This window comes from Mixophyes fleayi, chromosome 11 (genome assembly GCF_038048845.1).
Source record: "Mixophyes fleayi isolate aMixFle1 chromosome 11, aMixFle1.hap1, whole genome shotgun sequence".
Taxonomy (NCBI): Eukaryota; Metazoa; Chordata; class Amphibia; order Anura; family Limnodynastidae; genus Mixophyes; species Mixophyes fleayi.
The window spans coordinates 94,273,252-94,294,209 of NC_134412.1; the positions used below are offsets into that span (position 1 = coordinate 94,273,252).

The window sequence follows — 20,958 nt, forward strand, 5'->3', positions numbered from 1 at the left end:
GTAATACGCGGGGAGCCGTCACATTGATTTGAGGTGACATTGGACAAGATGGCAGCTCACAGGCTAAATATGCCAATGAATTTGTCTCTGTTAAGATGTATGATCATATATCTGACTGAAAATAAGTTGAAAATGAAGTTGAAATAAATCCAATAACGCTAATAATATTAATAATATATTACTATATCTTTTATATATAAAGTGCCGGCATACTATGCAGCGCTGTCATTAAGGTGATTGTGATATAGACAAATTACATACAATGACATGAAACAGATGGTATAGAGGTGAACTGCCCAAATCAGCTTACAATGTAACAGGTGCTGGGAACACTGGATACATAAGACAGCAGAATAATCACTGTAGCTGGTGGTGGGGATATAGGTTCAGTGGATACAGACGCTGTGCTAGGTTATGGCTCTGGGCAGCTGATAATTACAGGTACAGGTTTATGGCTCCAGTTTGCTGATAATTACAAGCACTGTGGTAGTCCCCAATTCCAGGCAGTCAGTCGATACAGACACCGTTCTCATTTATTGTTCTGGGCAGCTGGTGAATATACAGGCACAGTGCTAGTTTCTGGCTCCAAGTAGCTGATGATTACAGGCACTGTGCTAGTTCCTGGCTCCAGGTAGTTGATGATTACAGGCACAGTGCTAGTTCCTGGCTCCAGGTAGTTGATGATTACAGGCACAGTGCTAGTTCCTGGCTCCAGGTAGTTGATGATTACAGGCACAGTGCTAGTTCCTGGCTCCAGGTAGTTGATGATTACAGGCACAGTGCTAGTTCCTGGCTCCAGGTAGTTGATGATTACAGGCACTGTGCTAGTTCCTGGCTCCGGGCAATTGGTGATTACAGGCACTGTGCTAGTTCCTGACTCCAAGTAGTTGCTGATTAAAGACACTGTGCTAGTTCCTGACTCCAAGTAGCTGATGATTACAGGCTCTGTGCTAGTTCCTGACTCCAAGTAGTTGCTTATTAAAGACACTGTGCTAGTTCCTGACTCCAAGTAGCTGATGATTACAGGCACAGTGCTAGTTACTGGCTCCAGGTAGCTGATTATTACAGGCACTGTGCTAATTCCTGGCTCCAAGTAGATGATGATTACAGGTACTGTGCTAGTTCCTGGCTCCAGGTAGTTGATGATTACAGGTACTGTGCTAGTTCCTGGCTCCTGGTAGTTGATGATTACAGGCACTGTGCTAGTTCCTGGCTCCAGGTAGTTGATGATTACAGGTACTGTGCTACCTCCTGGTTCCTGGTAGTTGAGAATTACAGGCGCTGTGCTAATTCCTGGCTCCAAGTAGCTGATTATTACAGGCACTGTGCTAGTTCCTGGCTCCAGGTAGTTGATGATTACAAGTACTGTGCTAGTTCCTGGCTCCTGGTAGTTGATGATTACAGGCACTGTGCTAGTTCCTGGCTCCAGGTAGTTGATGATTACAGGCACTGTGCTAGTTCCTGGCTCCAGATAGTTGATGATTACAGGTGCTGTGCTAGTTCATGGCTCCAGGTAGTTGATGATTACAGGCTCTATGCTAGTTCCTGGCTCCAAGTAGCTGATGATTACAGGTACTGTGCTAGTTCCTGACTCTAAGTAGTTGATTACAGGCACTGTGCTAGTTCCTAGCTCCAAGTAGCTGATGATTACAGGCACTGTGCTAGTTCCTGGCTCCAAGTAGTTGATTACAGGCACTGTGCTAGTTCCTAGCTCCAAGTAGCTGATGATTACAGGTGCTGTGCTAATTCCTGGCTCCAAGTAGCTGATGATTACAGGTACTGTGCTAATTCCTGACTCCAAGTAGTTGATTACAGGCACTGTGCTAGTTCCTGGCTCCAAGTAGTTGATGATTACAGGCACTGTGCTAGTTCCTGGCTCCAAGTAGTTGATGATTACAGGCACTGTGCTAGCTCCTGGTAGTTGAGAATTACAGGCACTGTGCTAGTTCCTGGCTCGAAGTAGCTGATTATTACAGGCACTGTGCTAGTTCCTGGCTCCAGATAGTTGATGATTACAGGTACTGTGCTAGTTCCAGGCTCCAGGTAGTTGATGATTACAGGTACTGTGCTAGTTCCTGGCTCCAGGTAGTTGATGATTACAGGCACTGTGCTAGTTCCTGGCTCCAGGTAGTTGATGATTACAGGTACTGTGCTAGTTTCTGGCTCCTGGTAGCTGATGATTACAGGCACTGTGCTAGTTCCTGGCTCCTGGTAGCTGATGATTACAGGTACTGTGCTAGTTCATGGCTCCAAGCAGGAAACTTTACAAAACTTGAATAATGTTTTAAGTAATAACTTTTAATCCAAGTGCCTGCTATTATATCAGCATATACGTAATGTTTAAAGTATCGTGTAACCACTGTTTTGGATACTGTCTGTGGGATGAACGGCATGCTGGGAGTGGGTAGTTCCATAACATATGGAGAGCCGTTTTTGCCTTGTGTAAGGGACGAGAGAATGAATAAGACCAGTCCCGTTTGCCAGGTGCGATTTGTATCTTACAGCAGAACCCCTATAATTGTCCCAGTCATCTGCTTGCTGTCATTATACAGGGGCCAGTGCAAGATTAAAGGTTTAATACATAAAATAGCATTTTTGGGAGATTTTACAGTACAGGTAAGGGTGGGTGGAATCAGCGACTGCAGGAGAGGCCCAATACACACCAGGCAGGTACAACCTGTAATATAATGTTATTTACAATGTGCTATTCAGCATCACAATATTTATTTCCTGCCATTGTCTGTGTCCAGTAAACACACAGACTGCCAAGCTCTAAATATAACCAAAGTCATTTCCAGGAAGTGACTGTCATCGTGTCCCTTTGTGTCCTGTCCTTTCCGGAACCTCTTCCTGCTAACCGCGTTCCTGGCATTTCATACAGATATATTCATATAGGAAAAAATAATCTACCAGCACTTCTGTCTACTCAATTATTATCAGAGGTCATTAATTAACCACTTCCAGCACTTGGGATACATCCTTGTAAAATCTGTCTGCCCCCGGAAACGTGCACTGTGGAAGCTGTATCTTTATTAATATAAACATTTATGTTGTTCTCCTAAAATACCGCACGGTTTAGTTTCATTATGTCTGGTAAATGCTGTCCTTCACCCACCCCAAATGTACCTTATCCACGGCTTGGTAGCTGCCCAATCTCTAAGTACCCTTGTGAGGATAAGACGTCTTTTATGGACTCAGTATTCCATTACACCATTGTATATCATCTACAAACACAAAGTGCTGTTTATTTCAGCATCTACATCATTTATAAAAAGAATTAAACTGCATTGGTCCCAAAACAGACCACTATTGCCTTCATCCAGAGCATTTGAACAATTCATACGAATTGTACTTGGTTGTAATTGTTTACAAATGTAGATTACAATGTGACCGATATGACGGTGTCCTCACCCTCCAGAGCTGACCATGACCCCAAAGACATCGATCTTCTTATATAACTCGGGGTGACATATTCTAATCCTATAATATATAATAAATACTAACTCCGTGCAAAGTCATCATCTTTTCAGCCGATGGTTATGATGAAGAGCACAGATATGAGGGTAAATTGTGTACAACGTGTATAGTGTGTACACAGGAATCAGCATTCTGATCTGGACCTTTCTTTTTTTTATCTAATTGTTGGTAAAATCGTTAACAATATTGCATTAGGAGAAATTTTGTATAGTGTGTACCCAGCCTAAATCTTTCAACTAATGAACTATTTCTCTGATACATAATGGATCCTAGGAACAATGTATGTAAAACATATTGTATAGTAATTGATGAGTAAGTGTTTCTCTGAGACGTAGCAGTAAGATACATAGGATACGTCCAATACATATATGGAATATCAATTCATAAAGAGCACACAGAAAAAAGTTAAATTAATGTCACCTGGAAAAAATCCCACCTCCCCATTTATTCATGATGTTATTAATGTCTACTGTATATAAAATACATTTTTACAGTTGCTCCTGTTTGCAAACACATGTTCTAGCTGCATAAACAGCCGTCAGCCGTCATCATTAGTAATCAGCACTTACACCCGACCTGTAGCTGGTGCCAGTGATACGACAGTAAATCACATACCTTAGAGATGCCCAAAGTGTGAATCAGACACTCGTGAGTCACACTTTGCATTATGACAAGTGTACAGACCCTCTGCTCTGGAATGTATGGGCACCTAATAATGTATGAATATAGACAAATAGACATAGTGGGAGAACATGAACTGAAAAAATATGCTGATCATGTCATTCTTTTAGCACCGATGAAATTTACAGGCTTGTACTATGTGTAATGAAAACACTATCTCGTCCCAGTGGAGTGGAATATTTTCCTGTGGGAGTAATTGTGGCTGATCACCCTGAGACCACCTAACGCTACATTCACGTCTTCCCGTAGAGATTTCCATCGTGATCTTGTGGCACGGTGATGATAATGATTAATAATAAGATAATGTTACTGTCTTTTAGGTCCAAAATCCCGCTCTGATGAGTTTCCGCCTCGTATCATCGAGCACCCTTCGGACCTGGTGGTACGGAGAGACCAGCCGGGCACCATGTACTGTCGCGCTGAAGGGAACCCAGAACCCAGCATAGAGTGGCGCCGGAACGGAGAGTACGTGGACTTGTCTACATCGCGCAGCTCGCTCATCCTGGGCGGATCTCTGTTCTTCTATCAAATTAAAGGGAAGTCTGATGAGGGGGTTTACACCTGTCTGGCTACAAATCGCCTGGGTACCGCGCTCAGCAGAAACGCGTCTCTCTCCATCGCTGGTAAGAAAACCGATGCAGAGCTGCATAAAGACACGCTCTTATCACACGTCTGAATATTTTATATTAATGTGTAAACTTATCTTTACACTCTATAATCAATAGCTATTTTGTGTTGATACAATTTTGCAGACAAAAGGTCTATTTATAAAAGGTCGACGAGTACTGTTGCCATCCAAAAAATTGAGTTTTCACCATCGATAGAGTTCGTTACCGCAGGCAATAAAACGGTTGATGTTCTCACATAATGATAAGTCCCCCATTTAACATCCCTTCTTACAAACCTACTAATAAGCAAAAGTCACAAAACCAGAGCTTGGCAAAAAAAGGAAATTATTAAAATACAAACAGTTTATGGTGGAGGATAATATGATAAACAGTTCGGGCAGGACCAATGCCCATCATATCACGGTGAGGGTCATTTACCCTCTTGATATAAAGAAATGGGGAACAATTTCACCCGGGAACACCCTTATCAAAACGTGGATATCCCTTATCATAACCATTCGAGAACCTGCGTCCCTGCTGGACTAACGGAACACAGTCAACAAATCTGCCCTTAAGGGTGGTGCGTGTCCCGAAACCAAAGCCTGACTTGTAGGGAGGCGGGTTCTGCCATTACATAAATTAGGCTAATGTGATCCCACCTAGCGTAGGCCGCCAGGGAAATTTATAATGTGGCCTAAGTGACCTCCAACAGGATACAATCTGGGCGTACCCAAGGATCTTTGCCTGTCCACTTTAACCCCTTTAGAGAGGAGACAAATAAAGTTACAGACACACACCTAATCTTTGAATTTCCCTTAATAATTCCTCAGTTATAATAACATTGGAAAAGCCTATTTGACAAATATGGCGGTGGTACTTGTACTGCAGTCATACCTGCTCTGGTAACGCCGTCTTAGGATCATTACATCACTTATCATCGTGATGTAATAAATAGACCAATTTGTACTGTTTTATTGTTGATGCTGCCGCTGGTTTTACTGCGGAGTCTTCCCGAGTATAAAGGTGCAGCAGACGACAGGTACCTGGTATTACCATAAATTAGCCGATAGTGTTGTCTATGAGTGAATGGAGCGAATGGAGGGTTATCACAAAGGGAGTCATGGCTGCTCCTGTGGACACACAACGACCTGCACATTAATAACACAGAGGAAGAGCTTCACTCCACATTCTGTTTTAGGCAAATTGATAACACATGGCTTAGAAAAAAAATTACAATAACTTTTTGTTAATAAAGGTACAAAATACAACTAAAAAAAAATCACAGACACACAAAAATATATAATATTATGACCCAGAATAGAGACCACACCTCCAGTAAAGTGCATATATTTGGTGTCTCTATAAAGGATACGATGTGCAGAATAAAAGGTGCGAGTATTGTGTTCCGTGTCGGTATTGTGTTCCGTGTCGGTATTGTGTTCTGTGTTATTATTGTGTTATGTGTCATTATTGTGTTCCATAGCGTTCTTTACATATTTGCTTTACACAGTACTTCTTTCAGTACACGAGTGTCCTCTGACCCAGAAATAGACAACCTTTGGCCTATACCTGTGCTGGAACCTCAAGTCCCAAAAAATGGTGGTGCATGCTGGGACTTGTAGTTTCACCACAGCTGGTGTCACAAGCTGCCTAAGCCTGGTCTAACCAGTGATAAAGGTCTTCTCCATATCAGCAATGACTAGCCCACCCCCCAGATTTATAATAAATATCAGAATCGCGTATTGCGCGCTGTGGGTGTGCTTAAAGCGGCAATGTCACGTCCCGGCGCCTAACCCTAACCCTTACTTTATATTGCACAGTTGCCGGGACCCGGCATTGTCGCTTTAAATGAGGAAATCCCAATGTCGCTATATTATGTGATGTAAATGTGAAGTGCCGACATTTAATGTATTCGGAATTGAAAGCAGGCGGGTCGCAGATCTTGTGTCTGTTTATAGTAAGTCTACATTTAATTCATATCGGACTCTTACTGTTCTGTATTATTTTGTCGGTATATTAGTTATCACAATAACTATCAAAGGAATAACGTACCCCACACTTATACAGTGTGACCTGCAGCCATCGTATGCCACCTATCAGCATCTAAATCCCATATGTGTACCGTGATGTGCCCATACATGATGTGATTGTACCGGCCCATGAAATGACCCCCGGTGTCTTGTCAAAGTCCTCACAACAACCATGAAAATGTTTCACAATCTGCAGCCTACACAATGCAGATGAGCGTTAAGACTTAACCATTTCACCACCTCCCGCTCCAGTGTGTAAGACCAACACAACAACCGCTGTGATTGTGCGGGACACAAAGTTACACTGATCCATTCTCTTCCCCATTGCCGGGATTTCTGTGTATACTCTGGGAGTAATATGGAGAACAACAACTAACGAGCTGATTAATTAGCAATGTAATTGATTCCTGACAAACATAAAGGCAGAGTCTTTAATTAACACTTGGTTAGTTGTCAAGTTTACAATTTTCCTTCTTGGCTCCCACGGGATTTCTATATAGGCTGCTCCCAGGGGTCGGTGTTTATAAATATTCATATGGAGGAGGGCGGCGGGCTCCATTATCACATGTAACACGATGGGAAAGGCATAAAAGTGTCAGAGCGCAGTGCCTGTTCTTCCGCTGGCGCTCAGTGTAAAGAATACAACCATTTCTAATGAGGAAACCACAAGCATACAAGCCGGTTTGTAGGACTAGCGAGACGTAGGCCCCGCGCGGCGCTGGGGCAGCATAGATACGTCTGCTTTTTAAATTTGCACCTATTTATCTGCTTAAACTCTGCAAGGCTCATGTAGGGTCTGTTTTATTTGCGTAAAATACACAATTTTATATTGTGCATGTGTACAAAACATGACAAACGTGATTGCGATACAAGTAGACCAGGGCGCAGGTACGACTGCCACTAACTGTATAATATCTAAACTATCCAGATTTAGGCAAGACAATCCCTATTTTAGGGGACCGCTCCCAACCCCCTCCTCTCTCCTTTCATATATATTCACTAAGTTACATGACTGCATGAACAGACATGGGAAAACTGTGCCCGCAGCCATCAGACAGCTTGTGTTTTATACATTAAACTAAATGCATAAATCAAAAAAAACTTCCATACAAACAGTATCAGTAACACATACATTATATTCTAAATATACAGTGATCTACAATAGAGATACGAGGTATGTCTATTAAATAACGAGACCCACCTTTATCTATTAGTATTACAAATGTAATGTTTGTCCCCTTCAATCTACTCCCCATTTGCACTAATACATGGCTGTGGTCTTGTTTTCCACTGGTGGAAGTCATGGAGCAAATCAATGTCTGTCACTTGTTTCAGCATATTTGCTGTTTTCTTCTTTACAGCATCAACTGACTCACAATGTGCCCCTTTAAGCACTGATTTAACTTTTTGGAAAAGATAAAAATCGCAAGCTGCTAAATGGGGCGAATATGGAGGATGTTCAAGTAGTAATGTGTTTGTCGGTCAAACACTGCTTCACAGAAAGTGCTGTGTGAGCAGCGCATTGTCCTGGTGAAGGAAGAAACCATTTTTCCACAGTTGCAGCCGTTTCTTTCTGACTCAGCTTTTGCAAAATGTCCTTATAATAATGCTGATTAACTGTTGTGCCTTCTGGAACCCATTCTTCCAAAATGACACCCTTGATATCGAAAAAAACCAATGAGCATTGCTTTGAATTTTGATTTGCTTTGACAAGCTTTTTTCATTCTTGGTGATGACGGTGTTTTCCAGTGCATTGACTGTCTTTTGGTTTCAGGATTATACTGGAAGATCCAGGGCTCATCACAATTGATTACTTTATGAAACCGGTTTGGATCTGTGTCAAGTTGCTGCAGAATATCAACACAACATTCCTTGCAACGTTCTGCCTGCTCTGGTGTGAGAACCCTTGGGACCATCTTTGCACAAACTTTCGTCATGTTAAGTTCCTCACGCAAAATTTTCCATACGGTGTCTTTGTCAATGTTCACGGATTCAGCTATCATCGAACACTGAGTCGGCGGTCTTTTCCAACAATCTGACTGATTTTTCCTACATTTTCTTCGGTTCTTAAAGTGTAAGGTCGTCCAGGGCGTTCATCATCTTCCACATTATCACTTCCCTCGCTAAATCTTTTGTGTCACTCAGACACACGCGCACGAGACAGGCAGTCATTCCCATAGGCCGTAGTAAGCATTGAAAACATTCATTTGGTGTTTTGTGCAATTTTACTAAAAATTTCAAATTGACACGTTTTTCAACTTTTAAACTTAGCATTTTTTCTGGTTGGCTCTGTACAATGCAGAAGAGATCTGATGCAGCAGGTGAAAGTCTTAGAGCCACTGTCTGATCTCTGCTGTTATGAAGAGACCTGAGCTCCAGAGCCACTGCCTGATCTCTGCTGTTATGGAGAGACCTCAGGTCTAGAGCCACTGTCTTATCTCCGCTGTTATAGAGAGACCTGAGGTCTAGAGCCACTGCCTGATCTCTGCTGTTATGGCGAGACCTGAGGTCTAGAGCCACTGCCTGATCTCCGCTGTTGTAGAGACCTGAGGTCTAGAGCCACTGCCTGATCTCTGCTGTTATGGAGAGACCTCAGGTCTAGAGCCACTGTCTTATCTCCGCTGTTATAGAGAGACCTGAGGTCTAGAGCCACTGCCTGATCTCTGCTGTTATGGCGAGACCTGAGGTCTAGAGCCACTGCCTGATCTCCGCTGTTGTAGAGACCTGAGGTCTAGAGCCACTGCCTGATCTCTGCTGTTATGGAGAGACCTCAGGTCTAGAGCCACTGTCTTATCTCCGCTGTTATAGAGAGACCTGAGGTCTAGAGCCACTGCCTGATCTCTGCTGTTATGGCGAGACCTGAGGTCTAGAGCCACTGCCTGATCTCCGCTGTTGTAGAGACCTGAGGTCTAGAGCCACTGCCTGATCTCTGCTGTTATGGAGAGACCTCAGGTCTAGAGCCACTGTCTTATCTCCGCTGTTATAGAGAGACCTGAGGTCTAGAGCCACTGCCTGATCTCTGCTGTTATGGCGAGACCTGAGGTCTAGAGCCACTGCCTGATCTCCGCTGTTACTAAGAGAGTTGACCTCTAGAACCTTTGTATCCGATTTCTCTGCTTTTGTAGCATTAAAAAAGTATCTTTAACGTGCCCCATAAGTGGCTTATTTTTGACACTGAAAAGTGCATGCTGGGGGCTACTGTTCTTACCCCTATCTCTTTGGTGTCAGGATTATTTCACTTGTTTATGACCCCATATCTTATGTCAAGGGGTCTTTACAAACCCATACTATGTTGTAAGATATAAGCCTGAATTGGGGTCTGGTGCCTCTAGGTTTGGGAGACCCTGCTCCTTGTTCTTAATTATAGATGGCGAACCTCAGTGTGAGCATTTAACTCTCCTCCAGTATATCTGACAATCAGTCATTCCCCAGCTATGTCCCATCTATACAGACATTCCCCGGGGGATCCCAGTCCAGGTGTGGGTCCGGAAGCAGAGAGATTGAGCTCTCAGAGAGGGGAGGAAGCAGGAAGGGACTGTGTGATATTGTCTGACATCCTGCTCTCTGATTCTGCGCTTTCTCTTCACGTACTGTATTATAAAGATGTATGATATCCACATATATATCACACACACACACACACACATCTCATTTCACCTGCTGGGGGCCGTAGTTGAGGGCTCGGAGGGCTGCCTGTTGCCCATCACTGATCTAGGTATTCCAGCGGGCAACATGTATCTTTATACCCATGTGACATCATGTTCCATCTTCAGAACCGCTTGGACCAGGCTGTAATCACTAGCACTGTGTACACGGCCTCCCTGGCTGTCTATATTCAGTGCGGAATCAGAGCCTAAAGCCATTTAAAACCGCAGTTACTTCACCATTCACAATGAAAGACTGCGCTGCTGTATGATACTATATGTGATGTGACAAGTTCCTGGGTCCATCAGTTCTCTGTGTCATGTTAATATGGAGTCATCCAGAGGACAAGTAACCTACTTGGTGGAATGACCTAGATTCATTACATGGGGTGGACACTCCACAGGATCCCTCTTGCCATACCTGTATTATATATTACTGCTGCTGCCTCATTCTTGTGGTATCTTCTATATATTTATAGAGTGTCCCTCTCTCAGTTCCTATACACACTGAGCAGTCTATCAATTTCCTACAAGCCCCGGCACTTTACACCAGGGCCTCACTAACATGAACTTGGCAACTACTCCCATGAGCTCAGGAGGAGTAATTACTGATCACACAGTCTGACACACCTGTGATCCTGGGAGGAGATCCACAAGATCCCTGTACTGATAATCACTGTGTTCTACACGATTGTGTCCATACCTGTCCTATAGCACCAAGAGCAACGCTGCAGAGTGTGAGACTGTGCTGTGTATAGACGTCCTGCAGGACAGACAGATGACCGTGTGTAAGCCAGAGAGGACACAGAGTGGCGTAGCAAGCAGGAAGCAACATAGATACTGTCCAGAGCCAAAGTATTATCATTATTAACAGACAGGAAAAAATGATACAAGTCCTGCCCTCGCCAACTGGGTTCATGGGAAAAATTAGATAACTCCAAGCCCCCTTCTCGATTGCTGTCCGTTGCTGTCTATTAGGGGTCATGTGACATGAGCACCCCTACTTTCCCACATTTCAGATCTTCCTTTTGTTTATATAACAGTAGCACAGAACACAGCAACAAAGTAACACGTTACCGATACAGCAAACAGTCACCTTAAGTGTAGAGCTCCCGTATCGGTCATCTGAAAATCCAGTATGCCCGTAGGAACCCCTTTTCCTTAGTGCTGTGGCAGTGTTGCTGTAAGTAGTTATAACCTTGTCCTTGGAGAAATTTCATCACGTGCCTATTGCCTTAATGGTGGTCACACACAATTCCCTGACGCACTGACGCTGGAACCATGGTGTCTTTGGCACCTTGCAGTCCCACCACTTTCACACATATTTGGTGTTGCTGTCTTCTGATAAATGTCTCTGGCTGCATTTGCTGCATTAAAGTAATTACAGGAAGTATCATGAGGTTTTTTTTAATATACTACCATAAAAAAGTGCTATCTGTCCCAAAAGAAAAAACAATATAATATTTGTTTTAGTGGACTAATAAGTAAGAAATGCTTTTTTTTTAAAGTCAAAGTGACAGATCATAAAAATTGGAATTCGATCTTAGTCATGAAAGGGCAGAAACCCTCCAGTCTGCGAGAGGTTAAACAGCCAAGGTACGTTAACGAATAAATGGTTTGTGCCTGATTTCTGGTTCTGCTTTGTACCTAGCACAGTCTACAGGTGTAAAAGTCAAATTTGTGTTTTGAAAAACCCTCTGTGGCTCGTCCCAACCACAGACCCATCCCCGAGTCTACTCAGGCCCCCCTTCCCCGTACTCATTATGTAGAAGGTACAGCCCCATGTCAGCTGGTGCACAGAATAGACGGGAGCAGTAACGTCTCAGAGCCCTGTAACCCGCTGGTACCCCGCTCACTGTTTATGGTTCCTGTGAATGACACCCCCCCAACCATGTCTACGTTATGTAATATTCACTCCCATCATCTGCTATTATTGTGTTCCAGTCCTAAAAGAAGAATTCCGCCATGAGCCCTCCGATAAGGTGGCGGCCACCGGCAAACAGCTGGTGATCGAGTGTTCCCCGCCCAAAGGGCACCCGGAGCCAGTGGTGACATGGAAGAAGGACGGAGTGGCCCTGGACCGGAATAGCAGCCATTACACGGTACAGCCCATGCATTAATTACACTGTTACTGTGTCATTTCTACAACTACTATAATATACAACACCTATACAACACCTGGCTCTCCAGGTGCAAACTACTTATCACACTTTTATGGACTGATTTATCAAAGGGTGAAAAGGAGTCCTCACTGGCGATAAGCTTTGTTTTTTTGTTTTACTATAAATGTCAAATACTATTTACAGAGTATCATGGCGGAACAAGTTAAAACAACAAAAGCGATACCTGTTTTCTCACCGCCATCTTGGCATTAACAGATTGAACTCACTAAACAATGCTTTATTCTTTTGAATATTTAAATCCAATTTATCTATTTTTAATTTTGTTCATTTTTACAAGTTTTCCCACACGCAAATTTAGTAGTAAAATAACAGATTAACATTTTTCGTCACACCGTCTTATTCTCAGGGTTCTTTCCCTACTGTAGACAGATTTCCTGTGTGACACTAGGTGGCGCTAACGTATATGATATCTGCGGAGATTCCTTCCTTAGCGGAGGAAATTAATAACAGAACACCCCAACTTTGTATCCCTGAATATGGTTCTTTCCTCATTTCTGTATTATTAAAGCTGGGCTCATTTAACCCAAATAATGTAATTAGGTAATTAAAGCCAATGATGCATTTGTACCTGGATTTCATTATATTACGAGACTGTGCTCATTAATCTTCCTCTGATTTAATTAAAACAATATGAATGTTCTATAATGAGCAGACGTAATGAAATGATGTAATACAGAAGTCACATCTTCATTAAACCGTTGTATTCCTGTTAATGATATTTATGTAGCACACTTGTGGCTTTATGTAGAGTGGTACAACATAAGCGTTGCTTCAGAGCCGCATGTATCTAAAGGTGCGTCTAAGTTACACTTAAAGCCTATTATATGTAATGGGCCCCGAGGTCGGAAAATCAAAATTAATATTTAAATGTGCCCCTCCAAAAAAGCATAACCAGCCCAATTGCTGCCGGCCTCGGCTGGTACTGGCAAAATTGGACGGACAAAGAGTATGTGGTCCCCCCAAAATTACCAGTACCAACACTAGATTATGTCGGCCAGGGCTGGTGGTATTATAGCAGGAAAACTTCTAGTTATCAATTATTTAGTACATTCTACAAAATGACAGCTAGAATCTGATTGGTTGCTATAGGCAACATCTCCACTTTCTCAAACCCGCAGCTTGATACATTTACCCCTAGGTGTTCTAGAATGTACTAGATACATGATAGGTAGAATCTGATTGGTTGCTATGGGCAACACCTCCACTTTTCCTTATATTAAAGTTAGATAAATCGACCCCTTGTCTTCCTGCAAAACACACGGCCGCTCAGAGATCTTCTGCTTAGCATATTGATAGGTGACCACCCACATCTGGGTTTCGGGAACAGCCCCCAGAATATAAGTCCTATGTCTGCTGGATCTGGAAATGGGGAGAGAATGAAAACCGGACTTCAAAGTCCAATCTGGTTCCACTTTAGCATAATCTCCTTCATTCATTTAAACGTTTCCATTTTGCTCTTATAAAACTGCGGGACTTGGCCTGGCTTCTGGAGTAGATTAATCACAAGTGTAACGGGAGAGACCGGCATTGTGTGTGAACGTTTTATTGCATTGGTTATAATGCGCTTTTCTGTACAAAGGGCACCTGAGACAATTCCTGAGAACCTGTGAAATGAGTCTTTTTGTAGGTAGCAAAATGCCCCGTGGCCCCCCACTAAGCACAGCGACCCCCCCTAAATCCCCCTTATCCGGCACTGATCTGATTTAAATAATCTTGAACCATTCTCGCTTTTGCATGTGTCATTGTCACTAAGTGTCTTCATACATCCGGCCTGCGCTCCTGATCCGCCAATCAGAAGCCGCGTCTTTAGCACTGCCGCACATGCCTCCATCTTGTCTAGCTGATTCATGCTCTTACCAACAGGTGCATTCACGCCAATATAAGCACCAAAGTCATACACATTGAATAGATTACTTTTAGTGTCTCCTCTATACAGAAAGCTATTTATTGATTGATTTCTCATTAACCCTCAGTTTGCCGCTGGTAAGCTCTCCATCGCCCGCGCACTGAGGACAGATTCAGGGGTGTACATTTGTGTTGCCGCCAATCAGGCCGGAGAGAAGACGAGCCGCGCTGCGCACATCTCCGTGTTGGGTGAGACAGCTTTTCATTCCTTTACACATTTAATAAAGTCTTTATTCCATTGTACAGACTGGAGAGCTGGTTATCGTCTCATTGTCACGATGCAAGAACTGTATTGTCACTATCAAATGTTCTACCGCCGCGGGGATGAAAGCGTTAAACCACACCTCAACATTTAGAATCCTGAAAGTGGGACAATATAAGCCCCACCCCATTCAAACTCCACCCACAAATGGGCACATTTTTTGTATAACACCACCCACTTTTCAGTTAAGCCACGCCCCTTTGGAATTGGGATGTCCCAGCAAAATCGGGACAGTTGGGAGGTATGTTACACGCCTGGTCTCATGAGAGGGTCACACTGCCAGGGCCATCTTTTCCATTGGGCACGATGGGCAGGTGCCCGAGGCCCCACGGGCAAGGGGGCCCCATAGGCAGGACTCTTAATTAGAATAAATAATACTGCAAAAAAAAAAACCCCTGCAAAAATACTCTTCAAGGGTCACTGAGCAGGTACATCTATCTATCTATCTATCTATATCTCTATTTCTATATATCTATATCTGTATATATATATATATATATATATATATATATATATATATATATATATATATATATATATATATATATGGGCCCCGGTGCACTGCTTTGCCCGGGGCCCATAATGTTGTTAAGATGGCCCTGCACACTGCAGCAGACAGACGTGTAAACATAGGGCGGCCCTTAAAGACGTTGTACTCTGCCTGTTCCCTAGAACCCCCCCAGTTCACCAGTAAGCCGGCCGACGTGGTGACGAAGTCTGGAAGCACGGTCCAGTTCACCTGCGGAGCGCAGGGGTTCCCCAGACCTGTTGTACAATGGAGCAAAGAGCAGGGAGCGCTCCCCACTGGGAGGTAGGTGTAACTACAGCTAACTATTATAATGTATACAAGTCATTATACACTAAAATACGTAGTTGCCAATGGTTTCCGATTTTGTGCCTCAAGATCTCCCTGTTTTTCAATATTGACCAAATGCACAATAAAATCCCTCTTTTTCTGCATGTTAGATTCTATTCTCACATTTATTCTTATTATCTGGGCTTTATAAATCAATATGCATATAAGTGGAATATTTAAAAAGGATCAAAGTAGTTAAGTCCAGTAAAGGCGACATGCTGGGAATTGTAGTGCAGTGACTGCATGACGTCTTTGGAAATCACTTTAAAATATAGGTAACTACGGAATGAGTGTCAGCTCCCCGGGTCAGGGTCTGGCAGTCAGGACGCAGTGATTGGTCGGTTTAACCAGCGTCACTCTCTGGCAGGTATGCGATCACCAATGAGAACACGTTAAGTCTTCAGCGAGTAACGATCCAGGATTCGGGGAGATATTTGTGCACGGCCAGGAACCAGGTGGACGCCGTCTCCGTTACAGCCCAGCTGCTGGTAGAAGGTGAATATAACACTGCAAGTTGTACCCGCTCTGTGTTTTCCTGTGGGTGACTGATGCCCTCCGAGTAATCTACTATCATTACCCAAAGAGATTAGACGTCCGGAGCAAACCCAGGGTTTGTAGGGGGGGGTGGGGTTACCAAATGTTTGACTTTGGAACAAAGCAAAAACAATGAAAAACAAACTTACTGCAATAATCCGACAACAGAGACTTAAAACGTAATCTAATAACTGGTGCGGAAACCGCTACTGAGAGGCGTTTCCTCCGCTGTTTCCACTTGTCGGTTTTATTCACAGTTTTTGACCCTGATCAGGAAATTTTTTATATTGTAAGTTTAACATTAATTAAAAAACAAACAAACAAAAAACATGGCCACTGCCAGGGCTCCAAGACTTTAGGTGGTGAATCAGCAGGGGAGATTTTCCCAAACGTACAGCGTGAGAATGACATGAAGCATACTTGCCTACTTTCAGGTAGTGCAGTACGGGAGAGGGGCGTGACTAGAGGGCGGGGCCGGTCAATCGCGGCATTTTGGACCCACCCTCCGCGATGGAAATGACGTTTTGTCGTGGGGCGGGGCCAAAATGCTGCAATTCACCGCAAATCGCATTATTTTGGCCAGGGATTTGCGGGATGCGGGAGACTTGCCTGCTCTCCCAGGAGTCCGGGAGAGTTGGCAAGTATGACCTAAAGCAGTGTTGGCTAACCTGTGACACTCCAGGTATTGTGAAACTACAAGTCCCAGCATGCTTTCCCAATATAAAGCAGCTTATTGCTGGAAGGGTATGCTGGGACTTGTAGTTTCACAACATCTGGAGTGTCACAGGTTAGCCAACACTGACTTAAACAGAAGTGGTACTGTGCATGTATATATGGACAGCATGCAAATGACATACAGAGAAGTGGTACTGTGCATGTATATATGGACAGCATGCAAATGACATAAATAGAAGTGGTACTGTGCATGTATTTATGAACAGCATAGAAAATGACCTACATAGAAATGGTACTGTGCATGTATATATGGACAGCATGCAAATGACATAAATAGAAGTGGTACTGTGCAGTGCCTATACATTCAGCATAACGAAAACAATTCAGAATTACATACAAAGCAGAAATTAGGCATTAGTGCTATATTTACATATGAAAACTAAAATTAGAACAGTACAATGTACATAAATGTAATAAAATGTTACATAAAAAAGAATGAGGCATAAAGTAATCTGTACATTAATGTGATCACTGCTTTATATACATCTGACCATCTAACCACATTACTATTACTCTACAAAACTAATATTAATCCTCTCACACACAATTAAAATTAAAAACTATTAAACTCAGTGTTACAGTGACTCACCCATCGCTGTACATCAGACTGCAGTGATAACAGGACATTTACTTTCTGTATTTTCTGTCACACAGACACAGAGCACTAGATACACAACTGTATAAATAATACACTAGAGAGAAAAGTGACGACGGTCATTTTGTTGAGGCCAATGTTCATGATAACATATGGAGATGTCCATGGGAATGTGTCCTAGGCTGCAGACAAGTGGTCTGGTTCATTAAGGAGAGCCAATCAAAAATGAAGGAGTAACTTTGCATCTTGGCAAAACTATGGAGGGGGAGGTAAATGTAAAATGTGGGGACAGACTTATAGTTGGGGTAGGACATGTCCTAGATCAACTTTATATTTCAGTGTCACAATAAGCTATCCAGTATTTGTGTGCTACATGAAAAAACAGTCAGTATTTAACTTATGTGCAAAATAATAAACTAATTTGCACCCCTTGTATTGTAACATGGTTTGTACAGGAGAATTTTTACTCCTTTTTTTGTCTTACTCCCTAATGCAGTGTTGGCTTACCTGTGACACTCCAGGTGTTGTGAAACTACAAGTCCCAGCATACCCTTCCAGCAATAAGCTGCTATATATTGGCAAAGCATGTTGGGACTTGTAGTTTTACAACACCTGGAGAGGCACAGGTTAGCCAACACTGCCCTAATGACTCAGGCTCAATGTATTTTAGTACATTTAATATACACACTAACTGGGAGGTTCTGTGATTAGGGAAGAGGGGATTCTGAGTTACTGGAGTGAGCCCCTGACGTCTTACCAATGCAATGTATATTACCCAGAAGCCCCTTCTCCTTGTGAGGACCTTATTTGCATATTATGTTTAGAGAATGTATCTTGCAAATCTCCCTGTAGGTGCCCACGCAGGCTGAGATTTGGGGGTCTGTCTGGACACAAAAGGAAACCTATCTGGACATAAAAAGGCCTCTGATCCCGTCTGATCGGACAGAGGGCCATCGGTTGTTGAATGGGACAATTGGTAGATGTGCTCGGACAATGTGCGCTCCTGCCCGTGTTTGTGCTAATCACCCTCACCCTCGCTAACGTCACGCCATCAGATCTGGCCATCTATGTACGTGTCCATGTCAGATATCAGCCGCCAGGCCATGTAGCCGGGGACACGTATGTGTAGTCTTCTCCTGGCGTCACATTAATCACTGCTCACACATATATAGGTCCATGTTTTAGGAACATATAGGTGATGTAAGTTGCATTTAATTCGGGAAGTATTTTTCCTATGCATGTTAGACTTCCTATGTGAAAAGCTGTTGCAGCACATGGTAGGGAATATATATTCATATTGTGGGATATGGCAATTCTAGCGGCTAGATTTACTAAAAGGCGGGTTTGAAAAAGTGGAGATGTTACCTATAGCAACCAATCAGATTCTCTCTGTCATTTATTTAGTACATTCTACAAAATGACAGCTAGAATCTGATTGGTTGCTATAGGCAACATCTCCACTTTTTCAAACCCGCCGTTTAGTAAATCTAGCCTTAGATATGCTGAGATGACGATAGTAAAATTAGATTTTGTTACTTTTTTTGTTTGCACTATTGATCATTCCCAGATATAACTATAGGGCACTGGATATGGAAACATGACATTCTCAGGCACAATTACTAATTTAGGAAACGACACTGACTACGGCATTCACAACCCCTCACAGTAAGATCTTCTGGGCTTATGACTGACTTATGTATTTTGGAATTAGTGGGCGAGATTTTCTTTAGGGATGCCGACACCTGTCAGAGATACATACGAGACAGTTCATTCTACCAGTGAATGTGTTATTGTCGTAGATCCTCTGGATACCGGTCAGCGGGACAGACAGAAGGAGATCATTGAAGAACTATCCAATGTCCGCGTCTACCTGGACGCCGTCGTAGTACAGAACTCGTCATCGGTCAGAGTCCAGTGGCGGGTAAGACAGTCCATGAGGCCACATTCTCCTCTGTACATCTCTACTGTGGATGTCAGAGACCTATGTCGCTCTTCTGGATGAGTAGTGGGCTCCCAGATGGTCAGCTGGACATGCACTTAATACGCAAAATTCCAATACACTTGTGTCTAACTCTAAATTACCCCCGTTGGATCTGATTCATTATGGAACGTAAATGCTGATACGTTGCGTATTTTGTATAAAATCGCTCTGCGTGTGCCTAGAACCGGACGTAGCCTGTGAACGCAGCAACGTCCAATTCATCTTCAAGCACAAAGGACCCTTACGACAGCTTACTATATATACTGGGGCGTTACGGGGAGGGCATTGGGTGTATCCACGTAGTCAGTGTACAGTAAGGTCGTGTCAACATTGAGCACACTCAGCAGCACCTGAGTCAGCTCTGGGCATCTCTAAGGTATGTGATTTTCTGTTGTATCACTCGCTCAAGCTACAGGTCAGGTGTAAGTGCTGGTTACTAGTGACGACGGCTGTGTATACAGCTAGAACATGTGTTTGTATCAGCAGCTACAGGTCGGGTGTAAGTGCTGATTACTAGTGATGACGGCTGTGTATACAGCTAGAACATGTGTCTGTATCAGCAGCTACAGGTCAGGTGTAAGTGCTGGTTACTAGTGACGACGGCTGTGTATACAGCTAGAACATGTGTCTGTATCAGCAGCTACAGGTCAGGTGTAAGTGCTGATTACTAGTGATGACGGCTGTGTATACAGCTAGAACATGTGTCTGTATCAGCAGCTACAGGGCAGGTGTAAGTGCTGGTTACTAGTGATGACGGCTGTGTATACAGCTAGAACATGTGTTTGTATCAGCAGCTACAGGTCAGGTGTAAGTGGTGATTACTAGTGATGATGGCTGTGTATACAGCTAGAACATGTGTCTGTATCACCAGCTACAGGTCAGGTGTAAGTGCTGATTACTAGTGATGACGGCTGTGTATACAGCTAGAACATGTGTCTGTATCAGCAGCTACAGGTCAGGTGTAAGTGCTGGTTACTAGTGATGACGGCTGTGTATACAGCTAGAACATGTGTCTGTATCAGCAGCTACAGGTCAGGTGTAAGTGCTGGTTACTAGTGACGACGGCTGTGTATACAGCTAGAACATGTGTCTGTATCAGCAGCTACAGGTCAGGTGTAAGTGCTGGTTACTAGTGACGACGGCTGTGTATACAGCTAGAACATGTGTCTGTATCAGCAGCTACAGGTCAGGTGTAAGTGCTGGTTACTAGTGACGACGGCTGTGTATACAGCTAGAACATGTGTTTGTATCAGCAGCTACAGGTCAGGTGTAAGTGCTGATTACTAGTGATGACGGCTGTGTATACAGCTAGAACATGTGTCTGTATCAGCAGCTACAGGTCAGGTGTAAGTGCTGATTACTAGTGATGACGGCTGTGTATACAGCTAGAACATGTGTCTGTATCAGCAGCTACAGGGCAGGTGTAAGTGCTGATTACTAGTGATGACGGCTGTGTATACAGCTAGA

The 20,958-nt window shown here is 43.3% G+C and overlaps 1 protein-coding gene across 2 annotated transcripts in view; it reads left to right on the top strand.

Moving 5' to 3' along the window:
- Positions 1-20,958, top strand: part of ROBO4 (roundabout guidance receptor 4) — a 70,088-nt gene that overhangs the window by 11,669 nt on the left and 37,461 nt on the right. For both annotated transcript variants that reach the window (XM_075190392.1, XM_075190393.1), the window contains exons 2-7: positions 4,479-4,781; positions 12,385-12,542; positions 14,597-14,717; positions 15,463-15,601; positions 16,014-16,141; positions 19,310-19,431. In XM_075190392.1, the coding sequence (XP_075046493.1) occupies positions 4,479-4,781; positions 12,385-12,542; positions 14,597-14,717; positions 15,463-15,601; positions 16,014-16,141; positions 19,310-19,431 (971 nt within the window). The remainder of the gene's footprint in view (positions 1-4,478; positions 4,782-12,384; positions 12,543-14,596; positions 14,718-15,462; positions 15,602-16,013; positions 16,142-19,309; positions 19,432-20,958) is intronic.